This window comes from Equus asinus, chromosome 5, assembly GCF_041296235.1.
Source record: "Equus asinus isolate D_3611 breed Donkey chromosome 5, EquAss-T2T_v2, whole genome shotgun sequence".
Lineage (NCBI taxonomy): Eukaryota > Metazoa > Chordata > Mammalia > Perissodactyla > Equidae > Equus > Equus asinus.
This window is the reverse complement of record NC_091794.1, coordinates 26,827,847-26,850,114: the sequence shown is the minus strand read 5'-3', so window position 1 is coordinate 26,850,114 and position 22,268 is coordinate 26,827,847. Positions and strand designations below refer to the sequence as shown.

Sequence of the window (22,268 nt, the reverse complement as noted above, 5' to 3'; positions counted from 1 at the left end):
TTTCTCAGACAGCTGTTCTATGTCTTATCCTAAGATACCCTTACTTTCTTAATTGTTATGGTTAAAAAGTGTCTGATAATGATTTTTCAAGAAGGCATTATTTGAGAAGCTGTACTGTTCCTGCAAGAAACAGATATATTTGAAATAGGAACTCTTGATCAAAAGTTCCAAGATTGAAAAGAATAACATTCCTTGATTCTTACTTATAAAGGGAGGGAGGGAAAGGGAAATAATACAATATTTAAATTTTTTAAAATTTAATTTAGATAAATTCAATACCAATAAAATTCAATTTAAATTTAAAAATTCAATACAAAGCTAAAACATGGAAGTGTCTTTTTTTTGGAGGAAGATTAGCCCTGAATTTAACATCTACCACCAATCCTCCTCTTTTTTTTCTTTTGCTGAGGAAGACAGGCCCTGAGCTAATATCCCTGCCCATCTTCCTCTACTTTATATGTGGGACGCCTGCTACAGCATGGCTTGACAAACACCCAGAATCCAAACCATAGAACCCCTGGCCACCGAAGTGGAATGTGCAAAATTAACCACTGTGCCACCAGGCCAGACCCCCTTTTTGTTTTTGAAAAAACCAAATCCCTTTTCCTAGAGATGATATCATGATCCTGATTTTTTACATGTTCTGCATTTTTTGGTATTTTTGTTTTGTTTTGCTTTTTACTCATTAGTTCTTGGATAGAAAAAATTATCCCATATAATGGATAATAAAAAATTATCCCCAAATTATCCCACAGGCTGTTGGAAAAGATGGTTTGTCATGGTCTAGGAGACTTTTTTATACTTTCTATCTAAGCTTACTACTAATCATCATTTATTAACATGGAGCATTGTTCTGGTTACATGCTGGCCAGGCGTGCCATAAGCCAACTTAATAACTGTTACTCTTACTGAAAGAATCATTAAATGCCCTTATTTATTGTAATGTATATAAAGGATCTTATAAATTTTGGGGGGGTTAAGAACATATACATATAGGAAGATAACATTTTGATTATTGCTTTCTACACTTCATCTGTAAAATACTTAAGGACTGGGTGATAGACACTATAGAGGGATACCAAAAGACCTTGGTTCTCTTCACTTTTCTGCTACTAAACCATTACATGTAACTGTGGGAAAAATTTTTCTTCCAGAATTAAAAATTTCTTTGGTGTTTATACATCTACATGTGTATCTACTCACTAAGAAGTAGTTCTTAAATATTATGGGTTAGAACTTTCTTACTTACTCAAGTGTTATACCAAAGGTTAGTCAGATCCCTTAGGCTAACCTGAATTAGATATTTGCAGCATGTGTGTAGCTTCATCTCCACGGGGAGTCATCCTCAAAATCTTATCTTTTACACAAGTTTGGTCAAGTCTCCTAAGTGGGGCAGAATTACAGATTTTCTCATTTGTAAAACAAAATGGTTGGGCTTAAGAGGTTAAGGTAATTAACCATCATCAATCATTCATATGGTTGACTTGAAGGTTTTTATGAATGGTTCCTGTGAATGATTTGAAAGTTTTAAAAATTTTTGTTTTTTGAAGGATGGTACCGTTATGAATCTGAGTGTTTTAAAACAAGAAATACTTATAGATAGGGAAGTTTTTAGAATTGTTTCAAAATTAATGTTTAAATTTTTATATTACTTCTGTCTTTTCCCCCCTAAAGCTCCTAAAAGACGACGACCTGCACGTTCAATATTTGATGGTTTCCGGGATTTTCAAACTGAAACTAGTAGGTATCTATGGACCAGTTTATCATCCCTCTCTCTCAATTCTTTCCTCTCCCCTACCTCCTTGTCTTTCTCCTTCCTCAATTCCCCTCTCTCTCTCCGCATATAAAACCATCAAGTAGAAAAGCACCCATATGCTCCCCTATAGGTCAAGATCCTAGTTTGTTTTATATATGTTGTTCTTAAAAAAAAAAGATAATTAATATTAGGCCTAATTACTTTGAGGAATCACCTTATTTAAAAAGTGAAATTATGAATTCAGTCTCTGATTGTTATTAACTCCTCCTTGAGCTGAATTATTCCAAATTATTCCAAATTCCAAAATGATAGAAGAATAATAAGAGAAATGGAGATAGTGTCAGAAATCTGGTAATTTACAAACTTAATCAGCTTCTGAATGAACTCTTAAATGCTGACTATAATAAAAAACTGATTTCCCTTAAGATCCTGATATCTGTTAATTAAAGGAATGACCAAAATGAAAAATGGGTTATTGTAGGGGATTGAAAAATAGAAGAAAAAGCCATACCACCCAAAGCAGCCACTATTAACATTTTGGCCATAGTTGTTTGGAATAGGTTTATATATTTCTGTGGAGCAAATTAGAATGAGAATCTTGGCCTTATACTTTTAGAGGGTTTAGTACTGATTTAGCAGTGAAATCCTAAAGAGAGGGACAGTTATGTTCAGACAATACATGAGAAACTCATGGACCATGGTTGATTTTGTAGTTGACTTACAATGAGCTCACTGAGGCACAGGTAGGTCTTCTAACTTTGGAGAGAATTGAAGGGGAACCCAAACTAACTCAGATCATCCAGGGAATCTTGTGCCCTCTCAGAAGAAGGTGACAATAGAGGTCGTTCTCTCTCACTGTAAGAATCTTTGAAGATTGAGAATGTCGCTAGAAACAACAGATGTTAGGATCACTTTCGGATCTAGATTAATGGAGGTGGAAGTTTTCTCCTGTGCTAAAGTTAGTTTTGAATATGTGAAGGAAATATTTTGTTTGGGTGACTCTAAAATAATTTTCTGCTTTTATCTTTACCTTTGGATAGAGAGCATCACCAAGTTTTAAGACTCTCCCCACCTCACTTTGTATCTTTTTTTCGGTCAGTGTTAGATACTTGCATTTGCATTTGCAGTCAAGCATATTGTTTAGTAATTCTTGCAACCGATACATGTTTTTTTATATTGCCAGATTCATGACTTATTTTATGGCTGATTGAAACTTTCTCATCCTTCTGTGTTGCAGTTCGGCAAGAACAAGAGTTAAGAAATGGAGGAGCAATAGATAAGAAACTAACTACCCTTGCAGATCTATTCCGGCCACCCATTGATTTGATGCATAAAGGCAGCTTTGAAACAGTAAGTTGTTGGAGATTCTAAGCCTTAGCTATGAATCCTTTTGCATTTTCAGTGCCATTTCTTTTCTTTCCAAGAGCAAAAAAAGTTTTGAGCATATAGAGAATTGGCACCTTAATAAATGTAAGTATGAGATACATAAAAGGTTACATTGATTTATGTTTCTACCAGCAGTATATGAGATTGCTTGATAAAGTCCTTTTATTAGCCTTATGTGGTATCACTTTAGAATCATTGCCATTTTGATGAAATTTTAAAAAAAATCTTACCTTTTTTAGTTTATCTATCTTTGATTACTGCTGAGAATCATGTACATGTGTTTTGGGCCATTTTTGAGTTGTTTATAGGTATCTTTTGGCCATATTTTTATAGGGAACCTAATGCATTTAAAAAAAAATACCTCTGTAGTTGCAGAATACATTCTCTCTCAGTTCTTAGGTTTAACTTGGCTAAAGCCAAAGAAAAACTTTCCAGAGCAAGTTTATTTGATTGTCTGCTAAATTAGAAGCTTAATGAGGGCAGAGGAAACATGTTTCTTTTTATTTTGATAGTTCTTGGGACCCAGTCTCTGGCATTTAATAGGAACATAGTATTTGTTAAACAAATGAGTATAGTTAGGATTTTATTTATTTTATTTTATGTTTTTAAAAATTGGCACCTGAACTAACATCGTTGCCAGTCTTTTTTTTTTTTCTTCTTCTGCTGCTTCCCCCCAAAGCCCACCAATACATAGTTGTATATTCTAGTTGTAGGTCCTTCTGGTTGTGGCACTGTGGGACACCGCCTCAGCATGGGCTGATGAGCGGTGCCATGTCCACGGCCAGGATCCAAACCTGCGAAACTCTGTGCTGCTGCAGTGGAGCGGAGGGCAGGAACTTAACCACTAGGCCACAGGGCCAGCCCCTATAGTTAGGATTTTAAATACTCTTCTGTTGAGGTGTTCAGACAGCTTACTTGTGTATGTTGATTAGCTTGTTAATGCTCTTTTGAATCAGAATAGCATTTTCATAGAAATCACTTAAATTTTGGGTAAATCTTATCTGTTAGGATAAAGTAGGCCAAACAATAACCAAAAAAATGATGTTAGTAGCTACATACAGTCATGCACCACGTAACAACCTTTCAGTCAACAACGGACTGCATATGCACTGATGGTCCCGTAAGGTTAGTACCATATAGCCTAGGTGTGTAGTAGGCTATACCATCTAGGTTTATGTTAGTACACTCTGATTTCACACAACAATGAAATCAGCTAACAACACATTTCTCAGAACGTATCCCTGTTAAGCAATGCATAACTATTTTAAAGTGAATTACTGTTTTCTAAAATTTTGTCCTTTGAAATACTCTTCTGGTAGCCTAAATGAAATATTTAGGATTAGAAATTTAACTGTAAGCTTGTTCTTCAGTTTTAATTTTTTGAATTCTAAAACTTGAAAGTGTTTGGCTGCGTGTAACAGAAAATCCAAATTATGGTGATTTGACCAAACAAGGGTTTCTCTTTGTCATGTAAATAAGTCTAGAGTTGAGGGAATCTTTGGAGTTCCATAGGCAGCTCATAGATATCAGATCAGAGGTCTCCTCAGTTTTCTTCATCTTTCCCTCATGATCTTAATATGGCAGTGCCTATCCTTTTTAGTGTTCCAGGCAGCTTTTCTGCGTGTCCTTCCCTGGTTCTGGTGATAATACAGCCATTGAGAGAGAATAGCAGCAATATGAAAGACGAAAAGGATCTGAATTTGTTTTGACATGTTTTCTATTTTTATTAGCTTCTGAGTTGCTCTAGGGCATAATGAAATAACTCTGAGCTTGATTTAATTTGGTCACTTTGGGCTCATAAAAGGCAGTTAATCTGCTGCTTGATCTTGAGGGAAAATGTGAATCATTTTGGTATTGTCCTCTGAACTTTGATTCATTTTGTTAAGTTATATCACCTTTTTTTCTTTGTATTTCATGACCTATATTGTTTGTAACAATCTATTGATTTTTTCAATGATAATACTAACCTTTATCATTTGCAAGACTTTAAATGACATAAACACTCCCAGAAAAAGCAGACATTTCATTATGACTAATGATATATCCATTCGTTTTATAAAAATTAGGTATGTAATATTCAAAATTAAGTCATTGAAGCTTAGAGAGGTGAATGTTAAAAATTGGAGGGATGCTCTGGCTGCTCAGGCAGGGCCCATAGGTTTAGAAATTAGACTTTCTTAATGTAACTACAGGTAGACTATGTTCTAGGGTCTGGCTCGTGCTAACCAAATGAGAGACTGAGTAAGTCACTTGTTCCTTGAATAAATACCAAGACCTCCTATTGCAAGGCCTTGTTCTAGGTGTGGGGGTTATATTGTGGAATAAAGATTTCGCTGCATGTGATAGAGACTAGGAAGAGAATAAACAGTAGCTTAAACAAGATAGAAGTCCGGGCCATTGAGATGGTTCTGCTATATGAAGTTATTAGGAGAGCAGTTTTCTGTCTTGTTCTGCTATTCCCTAGGTCTTGCCTGCCCTTGTCCACATGTTTTAAGGCGGCTTACCACCGTGTTTGCTTTCCAGCCAGCAGGAAAGAGGGCTGAGAAGGGTATACCTTTTCCCTTTAAAGGCACAACCTAGAAGTTGTATACATACTTCTGCTCACATGCCATTGACCAGAACTTGGCAACATGGCCACACCGAGCTGCAAGAAACACTAGGAAGTCTAGATGCTTAGCTAAAAATTGGAGGTTCTGTTACTAGGAGGAAGAAGGGGAAAATGGGTATTTGGTGCGTATAAGCAGTTTCTGCCACAGGAAGATAGTGGTAAACAAATTATACAAAGTCCTTGCCATCCAAGAATTTATAATCTAGAAGGGGAAACAGACTAGATACAATAAAAAACAAAAACAAATATATATAACATATATTTAGTGTATATGTATTTTATATATATGTTTGACAGAGAGCGAGTGTTATTTCAGGTTATAATAGTTGCTGGGTGAAAAAATAAAATAGAATAAGGGAAGAAGAGAGGAGGGCTATTTTTTGTTTGCTTTGGGGCATTAAGGTGCATGTGTTCTTTACAGGGAATTGAAAGCAAGATTGATTTTGTAGGTTTCACATATGCTTGTAATTGTGAGGAGAGAGGACTATTTTAGATAGGAAGATCAGGGAAGATTCTGAAAGGATGAGATTTGGGCAGAAACGTAAATGAAGTGAGGAAATGTGAACCATAGAAAGGTCCAGGGGAAGAACACATAAAATATTAAGTGTAAAGGTACTGATGTTGGAAAGAACTTGGCATATTTCTGATATAGCCAGGAAAGCCAGTGAAGCTGAAACTGAGTGAGCAAGGCACTTAGGATGAATGGTCTGACCTCGGCGAGAGAACATTTCTTGGGTTTTGTTCTTCCCCCACTAGCCTGTAAGTTCCATGAACACAAGGACTTTGTTTATTTACTGTCGTGTATCCACAGTGCCTAGAAGAGTTTCTGGCACATGATTAGCCTTCATTAAATCTTTGTTAAATAATTGAATGGCATAATGTGGAGTATATTATACAGAAAGAATCAGAACAATTTCCGTAGTATTTCTTGTTTCATAAGAAAAGCATATTTATTTGTTAAAGTTGCCAAAGTATTTTGTTAATTTCAAAAGTACTTGCTATAAATGCAAGTAGAAATATATTAGATCAATACTATTCAATACAAAATATATAAGATAAAGTTTTTCTGAAACTTTCTTATATTCCCTCCAACCATTATTGCTTTGTGTGAAGTTCATGTCTTCTTTGGGTACTTCTTTCTAGCAGTAATTTCTTAACAGCAGCTTCAGTTTCTTTTGCTGATATGAGATTTCTCCCTAACATATGCTTCATGAAGGCAGGGATTTTTGTGTTTTGGTAACTGCTATAACTCCAGCATCTATAACTGTACCAGAAACATGGTAGGTACTCAGTAAGTATTTGTTGAGTGAGTGAATCTGAATTAATGAAAGGATGAACATGAATAAGTGAATTTTTTAAAACAAAAACAAATGACTCTCCATCATTTTTAAACTTTGGACTTTTATTAGTGTTATACATTTTTTTTCTTCTTGGTGTTGTAGATGAGGCAGACTTACATAAATTTACCCTCTTATCGGGACATATACTCTCAAATGTCTAGAATGTGTGTTGATTTTTTTCTTTATTCTCAAATACTTTTTAGTCAATAAAGACAATATAATTACTCATTCATCACCCATTTATTAAATCTCTGTGCATGCTGTAGGTAAGAAAGTAAGTGGAACAGTGTTACTTCCTAGGAGCAAGGAGTTATTTTCCTATATTTATATACTTTAAGATAAGCCTTTGACCAGTTAAATACAGCTTCCTGCCTCAATAGAGGGATGCTTACTTTTAGAATTTCACCCGTGGAATCAGTAGTAAATATTAGAAAATGATTTTCTCTGGGGAGATTCATACCAAAAAGAGGATAACAGTATTTGTAAGATTGTGTAATCCTTTTTAAAACAGAAGATATTCCTAGTCTTACATTTTCCAGTACCTTCAAAATGATATATGTTCTTCAGTTGTTATAATGAGTTAATTGATTCTTGAGATTTTTTTCTCATTTCAAACTGATTAGGAAATGAATATTGTTCCAGGACAATATTATTCAAAACTATGGCTTTTTTCATTTTTCCTGTGCAAAAATTTGAGGAAGTATTTGCTCATTTACGTTTCTGCCATCTTTTCTTATTCAACAACATTTCTTAGGTCTTTATAGTGACGAGGAACTGTGAGGCAAAAAGTACACACTGATGATTGATATTTGTGCTGTAAATTGGAGTCTTTTGGAGATTATTCTAAAACATTCTTTGATTGTGTAATGTCATTTTTTGAAATCCACTCCTAGGAAAATAACCCTAAAAGAAAAACCCCTCAGCAGCTTGTACTGAATGTTTAGGGTGATTCTGTAAAATAGCACATGCCTAATAATATGATATTTAGAAATATGTATAGAAAATGATGTTGAAGAAAATAAAATAACATAAAGTAATATACACACACTGGTTACATCTACTGAAAAGGAGAGGTATGTTTCTGGATAGGAATTGAAAGAGACAATACAGTAGAATTATGTGACTTTTTGATGTTGTTTGTGGAATCATTTTCAGGTAAAGATATTTAAATGTACAGTAAAAATCTAGCCATCATAACAGATAACAATGGATAAAAGAAAAGCAGTTTATTTAAATTTGAAAAATGCTTTAAAATGGGCAGTATAAATATATACAAGTATGCCAATTAATGTAAATAATGTATAGATACTGAAAACTCTAGATATCATACGTGAGGAAAAAAACTTAGTATTTAAATGAAAAGAGGACAGCTTCTGAATGCTGAAACATATTAGTTACCAAGTAGAAATTGTTTCTAACAAGTTTTGTGTAACTTTATTCTTACAGGCCAAAGAGTGTGGCCAGATGCAGAATAAGTGGCTGATGATAAACATTCAAAATGTACAAGACTTTGCGTGCCAGTGCCTCAACCGTGATGTATGGAGCAATGAAGCTGTGAAGAATATTATCCGGGAACATTTCATTTTCTGGCAGGTGAGGAGAGTTAATCAAATTTTTTGTAGTATGGGATGTTGGGGAGGATGAATTAGGTTTAAACTGGAAAAAAAATTAAGAACTGAGTTAAATTATGACATATGAAAAAGTAAAACCACCCATAATAGCTGGAATAGTAAGGACAAGTGAAAGTTAGGGCAGCAATGAGAACTCCCAAGGGAAGGAGGAAAAAAAAAAGAACCAAGCCATATAATTTTCATATCTCAGAAGAGTTTAAATGTCTTGATAGATTATAACACTGTACTATTCAAGTAGAAATATAATGTGAGCCACATATATAAATAAGATTTTCTAGTAGCCACATTTAAAAAGTTCAAAAGAAATAAGTGAAATTAATTTTAATATATTTTTAATCAATGTATCTAATATAAAACTAATATTTAAATATTAAAGAGATGTTTTGATTTTTTTATGTTTGTTAAACTTTCAAGATCTGATGTGTATTTTACACTTACAGTACAACTCAGTTCCGACCAGCCACATTTCAAATGCTTCAATAGCACATCTTGTAATGACTACTGTAATTGACATTGTGGGTGAAGATCTTGGAGTAAAGGGAAAACATTTGACTGAGACTTTGATTTCAGCTTGAGTTCGATACTCTTTAACTGTATGTCCTTAGATGTGTCGCTTAGTCTTTCTGCTTTAGTTTCTGTTTATATACAGTCATGTGCCACATAACGGCGTTTCAGTCAACGATGGACCGCATATATGATGGTGGTCCAATAAGATTAGTACCATATAGCCTAGGTGCATAGTAGGCTATAGCGTCTAGGTTTGTGTAAGTACATTCTATGATCTTTGCCAAATGGTGGAATTGCCTGATGACACATTTCTCAGAACATATCCCTGTTGTTAAAGGACGCTTGATGGTAAATTAGCTAGCTAAGGTTAGATGATCTTGCTCTAATTTTTTATTTTATGAAAAATTACAGAAAATAAAAACTTCTGAATCAACTTAATTTTTTTCCCACTACAAGAGATGCCATTCATGTTTTACAGGATCCTCATTTGGCTGTTCATGTTTTACAGGCCCCTAAATTCAGTATAGCTTTTTTCTGAATGGTAAACTTTTATTCAGTGACTGTTGATTCATATCTCTTTGCTTAGCACTATGCTAAGCACTCCAGCTTATAATCTTAATATATTGTGATTTATAAAGATGTATATGGTTGAGAGTCAGGAATGACATAGGTGGACAGAAACTTGGAAAGGAAGAGTAATACCTCTTCTGGGAAGAGAGGAAGAATGGATTGATATGTTTATGTAAGATTCCAGAAAGAACTGAGGGCAGGAAGTTGAGGGAGTTCACACCAGTTAACCTTCATTTTCTCTTGAATGTAGGAGTGAGATCCTAACATGTACCAGAAGTATATTTGGAGAATTAATTGTTGTTGGTATATAACAAGGATATAGTTGGTACTTTTTTTAGAGGCTGACTGTTTTCTTTTTTAATATCAATGATTTAACAGGTTTATCATGACAGTGAGGAAGGTCAGAGATACATACAGTTTTATAAGCTAGGGGATTTCCCCTATGTTTCCATCTTGGATCCACGGACAGGTAAGATTTATATCAACTTATAGCCTTTAATCTATCTTTTATCTTTCAGTTACCTAAATAATTGACTTTTAATATTTGACTGAATATAGTTTCAGAATTGTAATAATTTACGTGATGGTTCTTGTTCATGCCCTTTAGAATTATTTAAATAACTATTGAAATGTGTATTTAGGGACTGTTTCTGACAACTTTGGGAGATGGTAATTTATATTTGTGCAGTTCTGTTCTTTCAAAAAATAGCTGTTTATCTTTCTTTTTATTTTATAAGGGGTCCCTTTAGGTTTTCTGTCATTAAAATATAAAGATTGTAGGGGCTGGCCCCATGGCATAGTGGTTAAGTTCAGTGCGCTCTGCTTTGGTGGCCCAGGTTCATGGGTTCACATCTCAGGCATGGACCTACACTACTTGTCAGCCATGCTGAGGCAGTGGCCCACATACAAAATAGAGGAAGATTGGCACAGATGTTAGCTCAGGGCTGGTCTTCCCCAAGCAAAAAAAGAGGAAGGTAGGCAACAGATGTTAGCTCAGGGTGAATTTTCCTCACCAAAAAAACAAATAATAATAAGATTGTTCAAGTACTGGTTGTAATCCCACTGGAGAGGCAGAGGATAGCGCTGACTTTATTATTAATTGCTTGAGTTTTATATAGATACTGCTTTGTCTGAATCTCTTCTTCCTAAATGACAGGAAGTGATATCAGCGGATAAAGTAGTTGCCCTATCTTGATGGCTGGGAATCTCTTAGGTGGTTGTAATTAATGTATCCTCTATGCTATACAGATACCATGTAATTTAAGCTGGTGATGGGTGGGGATATGTGTTCCCAGTAAATTTTAATTATTCATATGCCAAAAGAAATACTTAATGACAAAGTTCAGAAAGAGTGTTGTTTTCATCATATTTATATATACTGGTTTTTAATCTTTAGGTCAGAAGCTAGTAGAGTGGCACCAGTTAGACGTATCTTCTTTCTTGGACCAAGTGACAGGATTTCTGGGTGAACATGGGCAACTGGATGGACTTTCTAGCAGTCCCCCCAAAAAATGTGCCCGTTCAGTAAGTATGGCTAAGAAGTAGTGATGGGCAATTAAGTGTAATTGTATATAAGTGTTTTGTGTAAAATGTCTGAGGTTAAGATGGTAAAGATAATAATGTAAGTAGTGGACAGTTACAATTTGTGGCTGTACAACGTCTTAGATGCCCTCCTTAGATTCTAATAATTTCCCCATATGGGTTCTGTCTTCTTAAGGAAATCTTAAGATTCATATTTCCAGCTTCCCTTGCAGCTAAGATACAGGCATGTGACCTCACACCTGGATTTAGAAGTAAACAATGTGAATGTGTGAGCAAGAGGTGTGATCTGACAAGCCTGGTGACAGAGGAATCCCCTTTTTCGGGGGCTTTTGGTATCCAGATCTAAGTATTTTGCTAGAACAACTCATGGTACAGTTGGTGTTATTACTGGTTATATAGCTTTAGGGCCTGACTCTCTGGCCCAGCCAGAGATTATTTCTATACTTAATTTCTATTACATCTATTACTAGGCAGACCTATTTGATAATGGGTATCAAGATTAGTTGTAAGTAAGAGACCTTCAGAGATATGGGAATCTCACATTGGTTGTAGGAGCTGTTTGGGTTTGATGGCAGTGAGGATAAAATTAGTTTTAGGATGTCACTTTAACAGTCCATATCATACAGTGATGAAACAGTTCCTTAAGTTATCACCTAGAATAGAGTGTCTGTTTAAGAAAAGGCTATGGGTGCTTGCCAAGGGTGGTATGGAATTGTTTTTTCTATTACTCAGAGAAGTTTTATTTAGGTGGACAACTAAAACATTGTTTCACCTTTATCTATAGACACTGGGTATTTTTTTTTTTTATTGCTAAGAGAAGTTTTACTTAGATAGAATTTTAAGGCATTAAAAAACCCGCAGAGTTTCTATAATTGCCCTAAGAGAGTTTCTTATCTTTTGCAGTCATAAGGCTGATATTGTCAAAAACCAGGGCCTGAGCTTGTGAGTTGCTGAATTAAAACATAAATTGAGTTTACACCCTCCCCAGATCTCTTATAAAAGTTCAGGCACTTAGTGGGAAAGAGTGGGACCATAAAATGAGACAAATACATAGGGATGGTTTGGGTGACTGGTACCTCAGACCCCACTTCTGATAGTAAATTCTCTGAGTGTGAGAAATTTTGATCACCTCTGTGCAAGAGAAACACCGACAAATAATGGCTTAAGCAAGAAAGACATGTACTTTTCTCAACAAGAAATCCAAAGTCAAGCAGTTTAGGGCTTGATTCCTATGTATGTCATTGAGGAACCAGATTCCTCCCCGTTTTTAACCTCCATCCTTAGTATTGGCTTTTGTCCTTGTGATCACAGTATAGATTCTGCACTCCCAGGTATCATATCCAAGCATAGACAAGGAGGAAGGGGGTGGTGCCTCTTTTACAAAGGTGAATAGCCACAGATAAGAATTCTCCTTATTTCAGTTGGACACATTTTCTTGCACAAACACAATTGAGGTTTACTAATAAGAAAGCAAAGAAGACTGGATGTGAGATAGGAAACTAGCAGTGTCTATCATAGTGTCATTCTTTAAAATCAACCTACGTGGTACACAGTATAATTACCTGCAGTTAGCTAAGCCATTGCATGTCATGTAGGCACACCTCTTTGCTTGTGTGTGTATGTATGATAAATTGGCTTTGTTTATTTTATTTTTAAAAATTTTATAGCTTTATTGAAGTATAATTAATGTGCAGGAAGCTGAACACATTTAAAATTTACAGTTTGATGAGTTTTGATATGAATATCTTTTGATGTACTTTTTTGCTGTCTTTTTTGGTGAAGTGTCTGTGTAGATCTCTGGCTCATTTTTTTTATAGAGTTGTATATTTTCTTATTGAATTGTAAGGTTCTTTTTATATTGTAGATATAAGTTCTTTGTTGGATATATGGTTTGCAGATATTTTCTCCCAAGCTGTTGCATGCTTATTCATTTCCTACTAGTGTCTTTTGAAGAGCACATTTTAAACTTTTGATGAAATCCAATTTGTCAACTTTTCTTTTATACTTTGTGCTTTTTTTGTCTTATCTTGGAAATATTAGCCTAAGCTAAGATGTTGTCCCATGTTTTCTTACAGTTTTAACTCTTAAGTCAGTGATCCGCTTTGAATTAATTTTTTTTTTCTTTTTGAGGAAGATTAGCCCTGAGCTAACTGCTGCCAATCCTCCTCTTTTTTTGCTGAGGAAGACTGGCCCTGAGCTAACATCCGTGCCCATCTTCCTCTACTTTATATGTGGGACACATACCACAGCATGGCGTGCTAAGTGGTGCCATGTCTGCACCTGGGACCAAACTGGCGAACCCCAGGCCGCTGAAGCGGAACGTGTGCACTTAACCGCTGTGCCACTGGGCCAGCCCCTGAATTAATTTTTGTATGTGGTGTTAGGATAGGGTTGAGTTGGGTTTTTTGTTTGCATGTGGCTATGTACTTGTTCCAGCATCATTTGTTGAAAAGATTATCCTTTTGCCATTGAATTGCCTTTGCTCCTTTGTCAAAAATTGTTCATATATATGTGGGTTTATGGACTCTGTTCTTTCCAATGATTAACGTCTTTCTTTACACCAGTATTTCGCTGTCTTAATGATTACTGTAGCTTTATTATAAGTCTTAAAATCGCATGGTGTAAATCCTCTAACTTTGTCCTAATCTTTATAGTTCTTTTGGTTATTTCAGGTCCTTTGCATTTCCATATAAGTTTTAGAATCAGCTTTTTACTTTCTATAAAGAAAGCTACTGGGACTTTGATTGGAATTGTATTAGCTCTATGGATCATTTTGGAGAGAATTGACATCTTTTCAGATCCATGAACATGGCATATATATCTCCATTTATTGAAGTCTTGAATTTCTCTCAGCAGTGTTTTGTAGTTTTTGTTTATTGACCTTGTAGCCTACAGCCTTGCTGAAACTCGCTTATTAGTTCTAGTAGCTTTTCCGTAGATTCCTTAGAATTTTCTATATAGACGATCATGTTGTCAGCAAAGTCAGACTTATTTTACTTCTTCCTTTCTAAACTCTGTGCCTTTTATTTCTTTCTTAGCTAGCACCTCCAATACAAAGTTAAATAGACATAATGGGATTAGACATCCCCAACTAGTTTCTGTTGTTGGGGTGAAAGTATTCAGTTTTTCACTAAGTTTGATGTTAGCTACGTGTTTCTTATAGATATACTTTATCAGGTTGATGAAGTTTCCTTCTATTCCTATTTTGATGAGTTTTTATCATGAGGGGATTTTTGTCATGTGATTTTTTTACATCTATTGAGAGGATCATATGGTTTTCTTTTTTAGTAAATTCTGTTGATTGGTTTTTTTAATGTTACAACAACCTTGTGTTCCTAGGCTGAAACTGACTTGGTTATGATGTATTACTTTTTAGTATAATTTTGGGTTTAATTTGCTAAAATTTTGTCAAGAATTTTTGTGTGTATGTTCATAAGAGATACTGGTTTATAGTTTTTTTGTATTTTGTTTTCCTCCTAATATCCTTTAATGCCTTTGTCTGGTTTTGGTATCAGGTAAATGCTGGCTTCACAATATTGGGAAGTGTTTCCTCCTCTTCTGTTTTCTGGAAGGGTTTCCATAGGATTGATATTATTTCTTCGTTAATATTTGATGACATTCACCAGGGAAGCCACCTAGGCCTAGATTTTTCTTTGTGGGAAGTTTTAAACTACAAATCAATTTTATTAATAGATATAGGACTCCTCAGGTATCTGTTTCTTCTTTAATGAGTTTCAGTACGTTCTGTCTTTTTGTAAAGGTGTTTGTCCATTTCACCTGAGGAGTCAATATATTGCCATAAAGTTGTTCATTATGTTTCCTTGTTATTCCTTTAGTGATTATAGTGTCTATAGTGATGTCTCCTCTCTTGATCCTGTTATTGGTAATTTGTGGTTTCTTTTTTCCTGACAGTCTGGCTAGAGGCTTATCAGTTTTATTGATGTTAAAGAATCAGCTTTTGGTTTCATTGATTTTTCATCTGTTTTCCAGGTTACTAAGTAATTTCTGTCCTTTCTCTTTTCCCTTCTGCTTAGTTGGGTTTAATTTTATTTTCTGTTTCTATATGGGTACTTTTTTATTTAAGATGGAAACTTAATGATTACTTCGAGATTTTTCTTTTCTAATACAGACATTTAGTTCTATAATTTTTCCATTAAATGCTTCTTCAGTTTCATACCACAAACGTTTTCTAGCTGCAAGGGAAACTGATAAATGGAATTTTTTGGCTTGCCGTGTTTTCTTTTGTAAACATGATTAGAATTTTGTAAGTAACAAATCAGAGGAGAATGGATATTGGATAGGAAGCCAGCAGTGTCTGCCATGGTGTCAGTCTTTAAATGATCAAGCTATGTGCTGTGCAATGTTGTTGTTATAAACCTATAGTTGACCTAAGCCATTGCAGGTCTCATGAGCACATCTGCTTGCTTTTTTTGGTGATAAATTAGCCTTAAGTTTACTTAGATTTTTTTCTTTAATTTTTTGCTGTATGATTGGCAGATAGTGAAAGCCAGAATGAGGTTCCTTTAGTTTTTTGTTAGTAATCCATACAATTTTTACCTTTTTATTTTGGAAATTTTTAAGCATATTCAGCAGTAGAAGGAATTTATTGAGCCTCTCTGTATCCATTAACTAATTCAGTAGTTTTCAACATGTGGCCAGTCTTGTTTTATCTCTTACCCCATCCTGTTCTCATTATTTTGAAGCATATCTCAGAATTCATTGTTTCATTCATTAATACTTTGGCATGTATCTTTAGAAGATAAATTCTGTTTTTATTTTTTTTTAAACACAATCACAATACCGTTAACACACCCTTAAAAAATTAACAGTAATTCCTTAATATTATGAGATAAGACAGTCTTCAACTTTTGGTTATCTTACACATTTTTTTGTGTGTAGTTTGTTTGAGATAGGATCTAAATAAATTCCACTCAAACAACCCACATTTTGTGACTCACTAAGTTTAGTGAAATCTGTTATGTTAGAACTTAACCAAGGGGAAAACTATTGAAATCTGCTTTTCTCATGATCAGAATGAAAACTTTCATTGTAATTGAGTTTGGGGAAATATAGTTGTTGTTTTTCGCTATTGATTATATGGTATTTTGTTTTGTTTTGAATGTTAGAGTTCTGACTTTCAGATTTTTTTGCAAAATGATAATTACTGAATTATTTATTGATATTCTTCTCTGTACCAAAGCAGTGCTAGTTGAAGCATACAGTGGTGAGCAAGGTAGATGTGCTTCTCTGTGTTTAGTCATTTTAAAGGCTAATGTTTTGGCTTTATATTTAAAAACCTCGATTCTTGTCTTTTTCTGGGCAGAGAAGAAACTGTTTTCTTGACTATTCATTTTGATGCAGAAAAATCCTATGCTTGCAACATCATTATGCCAGGTGATGTGACAGTTTTCAGACTCTTCATTCCAACTTGGCTGTGTAAGACAAAGTTGTTGGCCTCAGATAGCTTAAAATTTAGTAGAAGAGATAAATTCAACAGAAAATAATAATGGCAAGCTATTATATTTTTTATGCCCTGTTTGACTCGACTGTTTTTTGGTTTAACTGTTTTCTTTTTCTTTCCACCCATGTTTTATGACTGCATCTTGCAGGAGAGCCTTATAGATGCAAGTGAAGACAGCCAGCTAGAAGCTGCCATCAGAGCCTCCTTGCAAGAGACACATTTTGATTCAACACAGACAAAACAGGATAGCCGCTCAGATGAAGAATCTGAATCTGAACTTTTTTCTGGCAGTGAGGAGTTCATATCTGTTTGTGGCTCTGATGAAGAAGAGGAGATAGAGAATCTTGCCAAGTCCAGAAAGTCTCCCCACAAAGATTTGGGGCATAGAAAAGAAGAAAACAGAAGGCCACTAACTGAGCCCCCAGCCAGAACTGAGCCTGGAACAGCCACAAACCACCAAGGATTGCCAGGTGTAGATTCAGAAATATTGGAGATATCACCTGAAAAATCAGATGGAATAGTGGAGGGCATAGATGTAAATGGTGAGTTACATTCTATACTTGCTGCAGTTAAAACTTGAATATTACGGAAGAGATATATTTATTTGTTTAAATTAGTCTTCTATCTTAAGCTGCTGTGTCTTTTTTTTTTTTAACCTTTCCTGTAGGACCAAAAGCACAGCTGATGTTGCGGTATCCAGATGGAAAAAGGGAACAGATCACTCTTCCAGAGCAAGCTAAACTGCTAGTAAGTATATCTAATTGAAAGCGTTTGCTTGAGGCAGAGAAACTAATCAATTGGTATAATTGGCTTGATGATTCTTTAAAATAGGCGTTAGAGATTGTCTGACCTCTAACTGGAAACTTAATGGTGTTGAACCTTAATTCTAATTACTTTATTCTCTTGCTGTATTATCTTAGGCAAGTCACACAGGGTCTATTCCAGTCAAAGCTTTTCTGTTCCATGGCTGCATGGAATAGAAACTCAACTGAATTACCTGGAAAAGGGTAGTAGGATTATTTGAAGACTGTAGTGGGTTTTATGGCTTTCCTAGTAGCTAGAACTGCAAAGTGGTTAAGAACCAAGGCTGTTTTTCTCTGTGTTTCTCTCATGGGGCCTGTTTGGTCCCCCCTTGTGATTCTCACCATTCTTCTCTCTATATACTGGTGGCTTTTGTTTACCTCTCAGCTTGTGCATGGTCCATCATAAATGATGCTGAGGGCTTTTTTCTCTAAAGTCCACAGCTGATGGGCCTTTCGTCTGTGTTTTCAACTCCTAGAAAAGAGAATGAGTCTGACTAGCTTAGCCTAGCCTCTGAATGAATCCTCCTTAGGTCAGGATTCCATACTTGGCCATTTGCTGTGACTGGAGATAATCAGTCTGATTCTTAAAGAATCAATGCTGGAATGCAAGTAAGATCTGGCTGCTGGTGCTGGTACCCGGACTTTGTTCCAGGTCTAGTATTTGGAAGGGAATGGGAGACGAGGCAATGGATGGAGCAAGCATAGACCTCTTTTTTGAAAAGTTTGGTTGTGAAGCTAGAGGGGGGAGTAGGCAGTAATCAGAGGGAAAAAGATGATTGAAGGAGAGACTGACCATGTTTTAGTCTGATGGGAACATCTGTAGAAAGGGAGATACAAAAGAGGGGATCTTCTTTGGGGGCATGGTTTCTGAGAAGGCAGGAAGAGACAGGTGCTAAGATTGGCTAGAGGTAGAATGAAGGACATATCTTCCCTGATAAAAAGAAGGAAGGATCACTGATAAAATGTTTAAAAATGAGGACAATAATTTTATAAATAGAAATTGAGTTTGTTTATTGAGGAGATAGTAAAAATCGTGTATATTTCAGTGTCATTTAATGACCCTGAGTTATTGGGTACAGGTTTATTGTTTCCCCATTTAAGGGGCTATATTGGCTCTTCTACAAGGGTAAGTTTTGGTTATCTGATAGAATAACTTAAACTTCGTATCTCATCTGATAACATGAAAGTGAATGTTATATGTTTAATTCTTTAATGTGCTTTTTCTTTTTATTTCCATCTGACAGCCTTATCTTTCTTTTATTTTTCATAGGCTTTGGTGAAACATGTCCAGTCTAAAGGATATCCAAATGAACGTTTTGAACTTCTCACCAACTTCCCTCGAAGGAAACTCTCTCATCTGGACTATGACATTACATTACAAGAGGCAGGCCTTTGTCCTCAAGAGACTGTCTTTGTACAGGAAAGAAATTAACATCATGGCCTGACCTCTCTCAGCTCACCCCTTTTTTTCCCTTTTCCTGTGAGATACCATGTCACTGAGTATGCATTTTGGCTCATAGGACCATAGAGCCAAAGTTGGGCAAGCAAGTCACCTGCCTTCTCTTTTTATTTCTTGCTCTCTCTCCCCACCCCCACCTTTTCTCTCCTCTTCAATTTTCTTCTTTTTCCTGCTTTTCTTTCTTTCTTACCTAATCTGGTGACCAAATGGAAGTGTAAGGATAAGACCTCCTAGTACTGGCAGCAGGAAATGTGTGTTCCAACAAGTGGTCTCTTGCACGGCACTTTTTCGGGATCAAATAATGTTACTCCTCCGACTCCTTTGTGAAAGGAATGGCTAGTTTCAGAATAAGAACAACCTCCCTTTTTTGTAAGCCCCATTTTTAGTAGGGAGAAGAAATTCTCTAACACATGTTTCATTTTGTTTTGTTGTTCATGTAGGAAATACCACGTAACAAAATATCCAGACTTTTGTTTTACATGGAAAAAGCATCCCTTATAATTGTTGCTCATGGTACTTAAAATTTTTTTTCAAAAGATTCTTCCCAGCTAGAGTTATTTCCATCATATGTGTTGTAGGCAGAATGAGTGTTAAATGTAGAGTGAGTAGCATGGGTGGCTTTCAATATCCTAGCCCGAGACAGCTTTCTTCGTTATTACTCTTTAAACTGTATTGATCCTGCTAGTCCCAGAATGGACATTTAGTGAGTACATTGTGTGACTGGGATAGGAAGGTGCTTGCTGTTTTTGCCAGTACAGCATATTAGTTCCTTTGGCCCTTCCATTGTTTGGGTCCAGAAGTGATCTATAGGAAGGCAGCTGTTCAATAATCATGCAGTACAATGGCTTGTAGTTGGAACCATATGGTTATTGATTGTCCTATGTGCTTTAAGGCATACTTATGTATGTCCCGGGGGAAAAAGAAAAAGATGCAGCTGAGAGTTGCTAACCATGTTCCTTTGGTTAGAAGTAAATGATTCATTTTTTACCCCTGATTGGAACAGTCTCTAAAAGGCTCTGGTGATTGAATGAGCTTAATTCCTCATGCTGTTTTCTTGTAAAAGGTATCGAAACTGAAAGCCTCTCTAAGGGGAAAAACTTTAAATTCAGCTCATAAGACAACATTTAGTAAGGGAGGTAGGAAAGATTACCAGTAATCTTCAGATGTTGTGGGTATTTTCTGCCAACAAAAGCCACATTCAAATTGTAGTTGGTGAAAGCTTCTTTCAGTATTATTTAGAAAAGACCATCTTGAATCTATCTAATACAGTTTGACTTATCAGCTTCACTATATGCTCAGGTCTTATTTTGAGCATTAAGTAGAGTCCTCTGAAGGGGTAATAGTGATTCTGGTGGCAAAATCAGAACTTTAACTTGTTATAAAACCATAATGTAGAATGAACCTATTTTGTCAATTGGGGATTCTTCTACTTGAGGAACATAAATTGCTATTGCACAGAGACCTTTAAATTCCCATATACTTTAGGATCACTCTGTTGGCAACTAGGGGATTAAAAAAAAAAGATGCTTATGCATTGCTAGTACACAATTAGAGAATATTTCTAACGGTTGGATTTTGAGGGACCCTCCCTAAAGAATGAGTTATGTATCTCCTCAAGGAAATCATGGAAAATTCTGTTTCTTCTTCAGTGAGTCCTTTTGAATTAATGTTCTTACATTTTTTCCTAAGTCTGTGTAAGTGCTTATGTATAAGTATATAATTGTATAAATATTTATAAATATATTTATATAATTACAATTTCATTTATACCTTGAGTCAAAGTTCTGTCTTTAGATTGGTGACTGAGTAATACCACTTTGGTGTTTTTTCAAAGGCTCTCAAGGCTAACTAGCAGGTTCTGATTTATGGAGGAAACATGGTTTTCATGTTAATTCCTCATTTGTATCTCTGAACTTGGATAATATACTTACTATCTGAGGAATAGAGCTGTATACTATTAAAGGTGCGTTAGAGGGTAAAAAAATTGTTGATAGTAGACGAGGTCAGAAATCTGAAAATTCAGGGAGGCACAGGGTAATAAATGAGGATATGCCCAGCTTTGGTGCTATGATGGCACCCATCTCTATTCTCAGTAAAGTGACAGCTAAAGCCCAAATCTGTCAAAAATGTGAAGTCGAGAATTTTCCCAATAGGACTCTGTTTCATTCTTTTGCCTACTAGCTTCTCTTTATGAAACATATTTAGAGAACTTGAGACAACATGTTTATTAATGATAGGATGTAGTTCTTTTAGATAAGCTCGGCCCTGGCATATCCATTTATGAGAAACCAAAGTGACTTTTTCAACTTGGATTTCTGTGAGATGACCAAGTATATATAAAGTGATTTAAATCAGCATATCAAAGAGGGCATGAGATATTGATCCAACTGGATACAGCTGGGGTGTTTAGAGTACAAGATGTGGAGGATTGTATTTTATTTCAAGGCAGGAGTGTAATTATCCTGGGCTTGATATAGAGGCTCATGGGGGAGGGATTATGGATTTTACTACTTGGGAAGAGTAAATAAGGAGTATTGCTTTGCTCAAGAACTTAATCCTCTTAGGGAGTATGCTTCCTCCTGTTTGTCTTATTTCCTCTGCAAATTCCTTTGCTCTTTGGAGGAGAGGTTTTATTGAATAGATTAAATGAAGTTAGTAAAATAGTTAAAAATAGTCATTCCTTATAGGTATTGGAAACAGCTTGAAAGAGAGTTTAAAAGGTAGAGAGGAAAAGAACAAGATACACTTTGAGAGTAAGTGATGAGACAAATACAGGGAGATGAAGTGAAAACTAGTGGGGAAAAAGTGACAGGAAGCCTTGAATTTGACTTAGCAAGGAACCAGAGAAGAGAAAGAACAGCCAAATGAGAGAACAGGGAACTAATTTTGAGTGACTAGCATGTGCTAGGTGCTTTATGTACATTTTCTCCAATCTTGCTAAGAACTCTACAAAATGCGTATTTTCCCCATTTTATAGATAAGGAAGAAAATTGAAGTTCAGAGAACTTGTTCAGGATGTCACAGCTAGTAAGTGGCAAAATAAAAATTGGCATCCAGAGTCCCTGCTGTTTTCATTCCCATGTTGTAGTCTTCTACGACAGTTTGCCCAAAAGAGTATCTTCCCATCGTTCGGCTCTGTAAATTATCATTTGGTTGTGTTTCCTTAAAGCTTGTGGGATTTGTGCTTTGCCTATACGTTCTTATT

General features: G+C 35.5%; 1 protein-coding gene across 1 annotated transcript in view; it reads left to right on the top strand.

The window, feature by feature from the left end:
• UBXN7 (UBX domain protein 7) overlaps positions 1–20,826 on the top strand; it is a 41,945-nt gene extending 21,119 nt beyond the window's left edge. The window contains exons 4-11 of the mRNA XM_014868126.3: positions 1,675–1,740; positions 2,994–3,106; positions 8,537–8,683; positions 10,177–10,267; positions 11,195–11,322; positions 16,950–17,343; positions 17,469–17,548; positions 18,875–20,826. Coding sequence (XP_014723612.2) covers positions 1,675–1,740; positions 2,994–3,106; positions 8,537–8,683; positions 10,177–10,267; positions 11,195–11,322; positions 16,950–17,343; positions 17,469–17,548; positions 18,875–19,036 — 1,181 coding nt within the window. The 3' untranslated portion in view covers positions 19,037–20,826. The remainder of the gene's footprint in view (positions 1–1,674; positions 1,741–2,993; positions 3,107–8,536; positions 8,684–10,176; positions 10,268–11,194; positions 11,323–16,949; positions 17,344–17,468; positions 17,549–18,874) is intronic.
• The last annotated feature ends 1,442 nt before the right edge of the window (positions 20,827–22,268 follow it).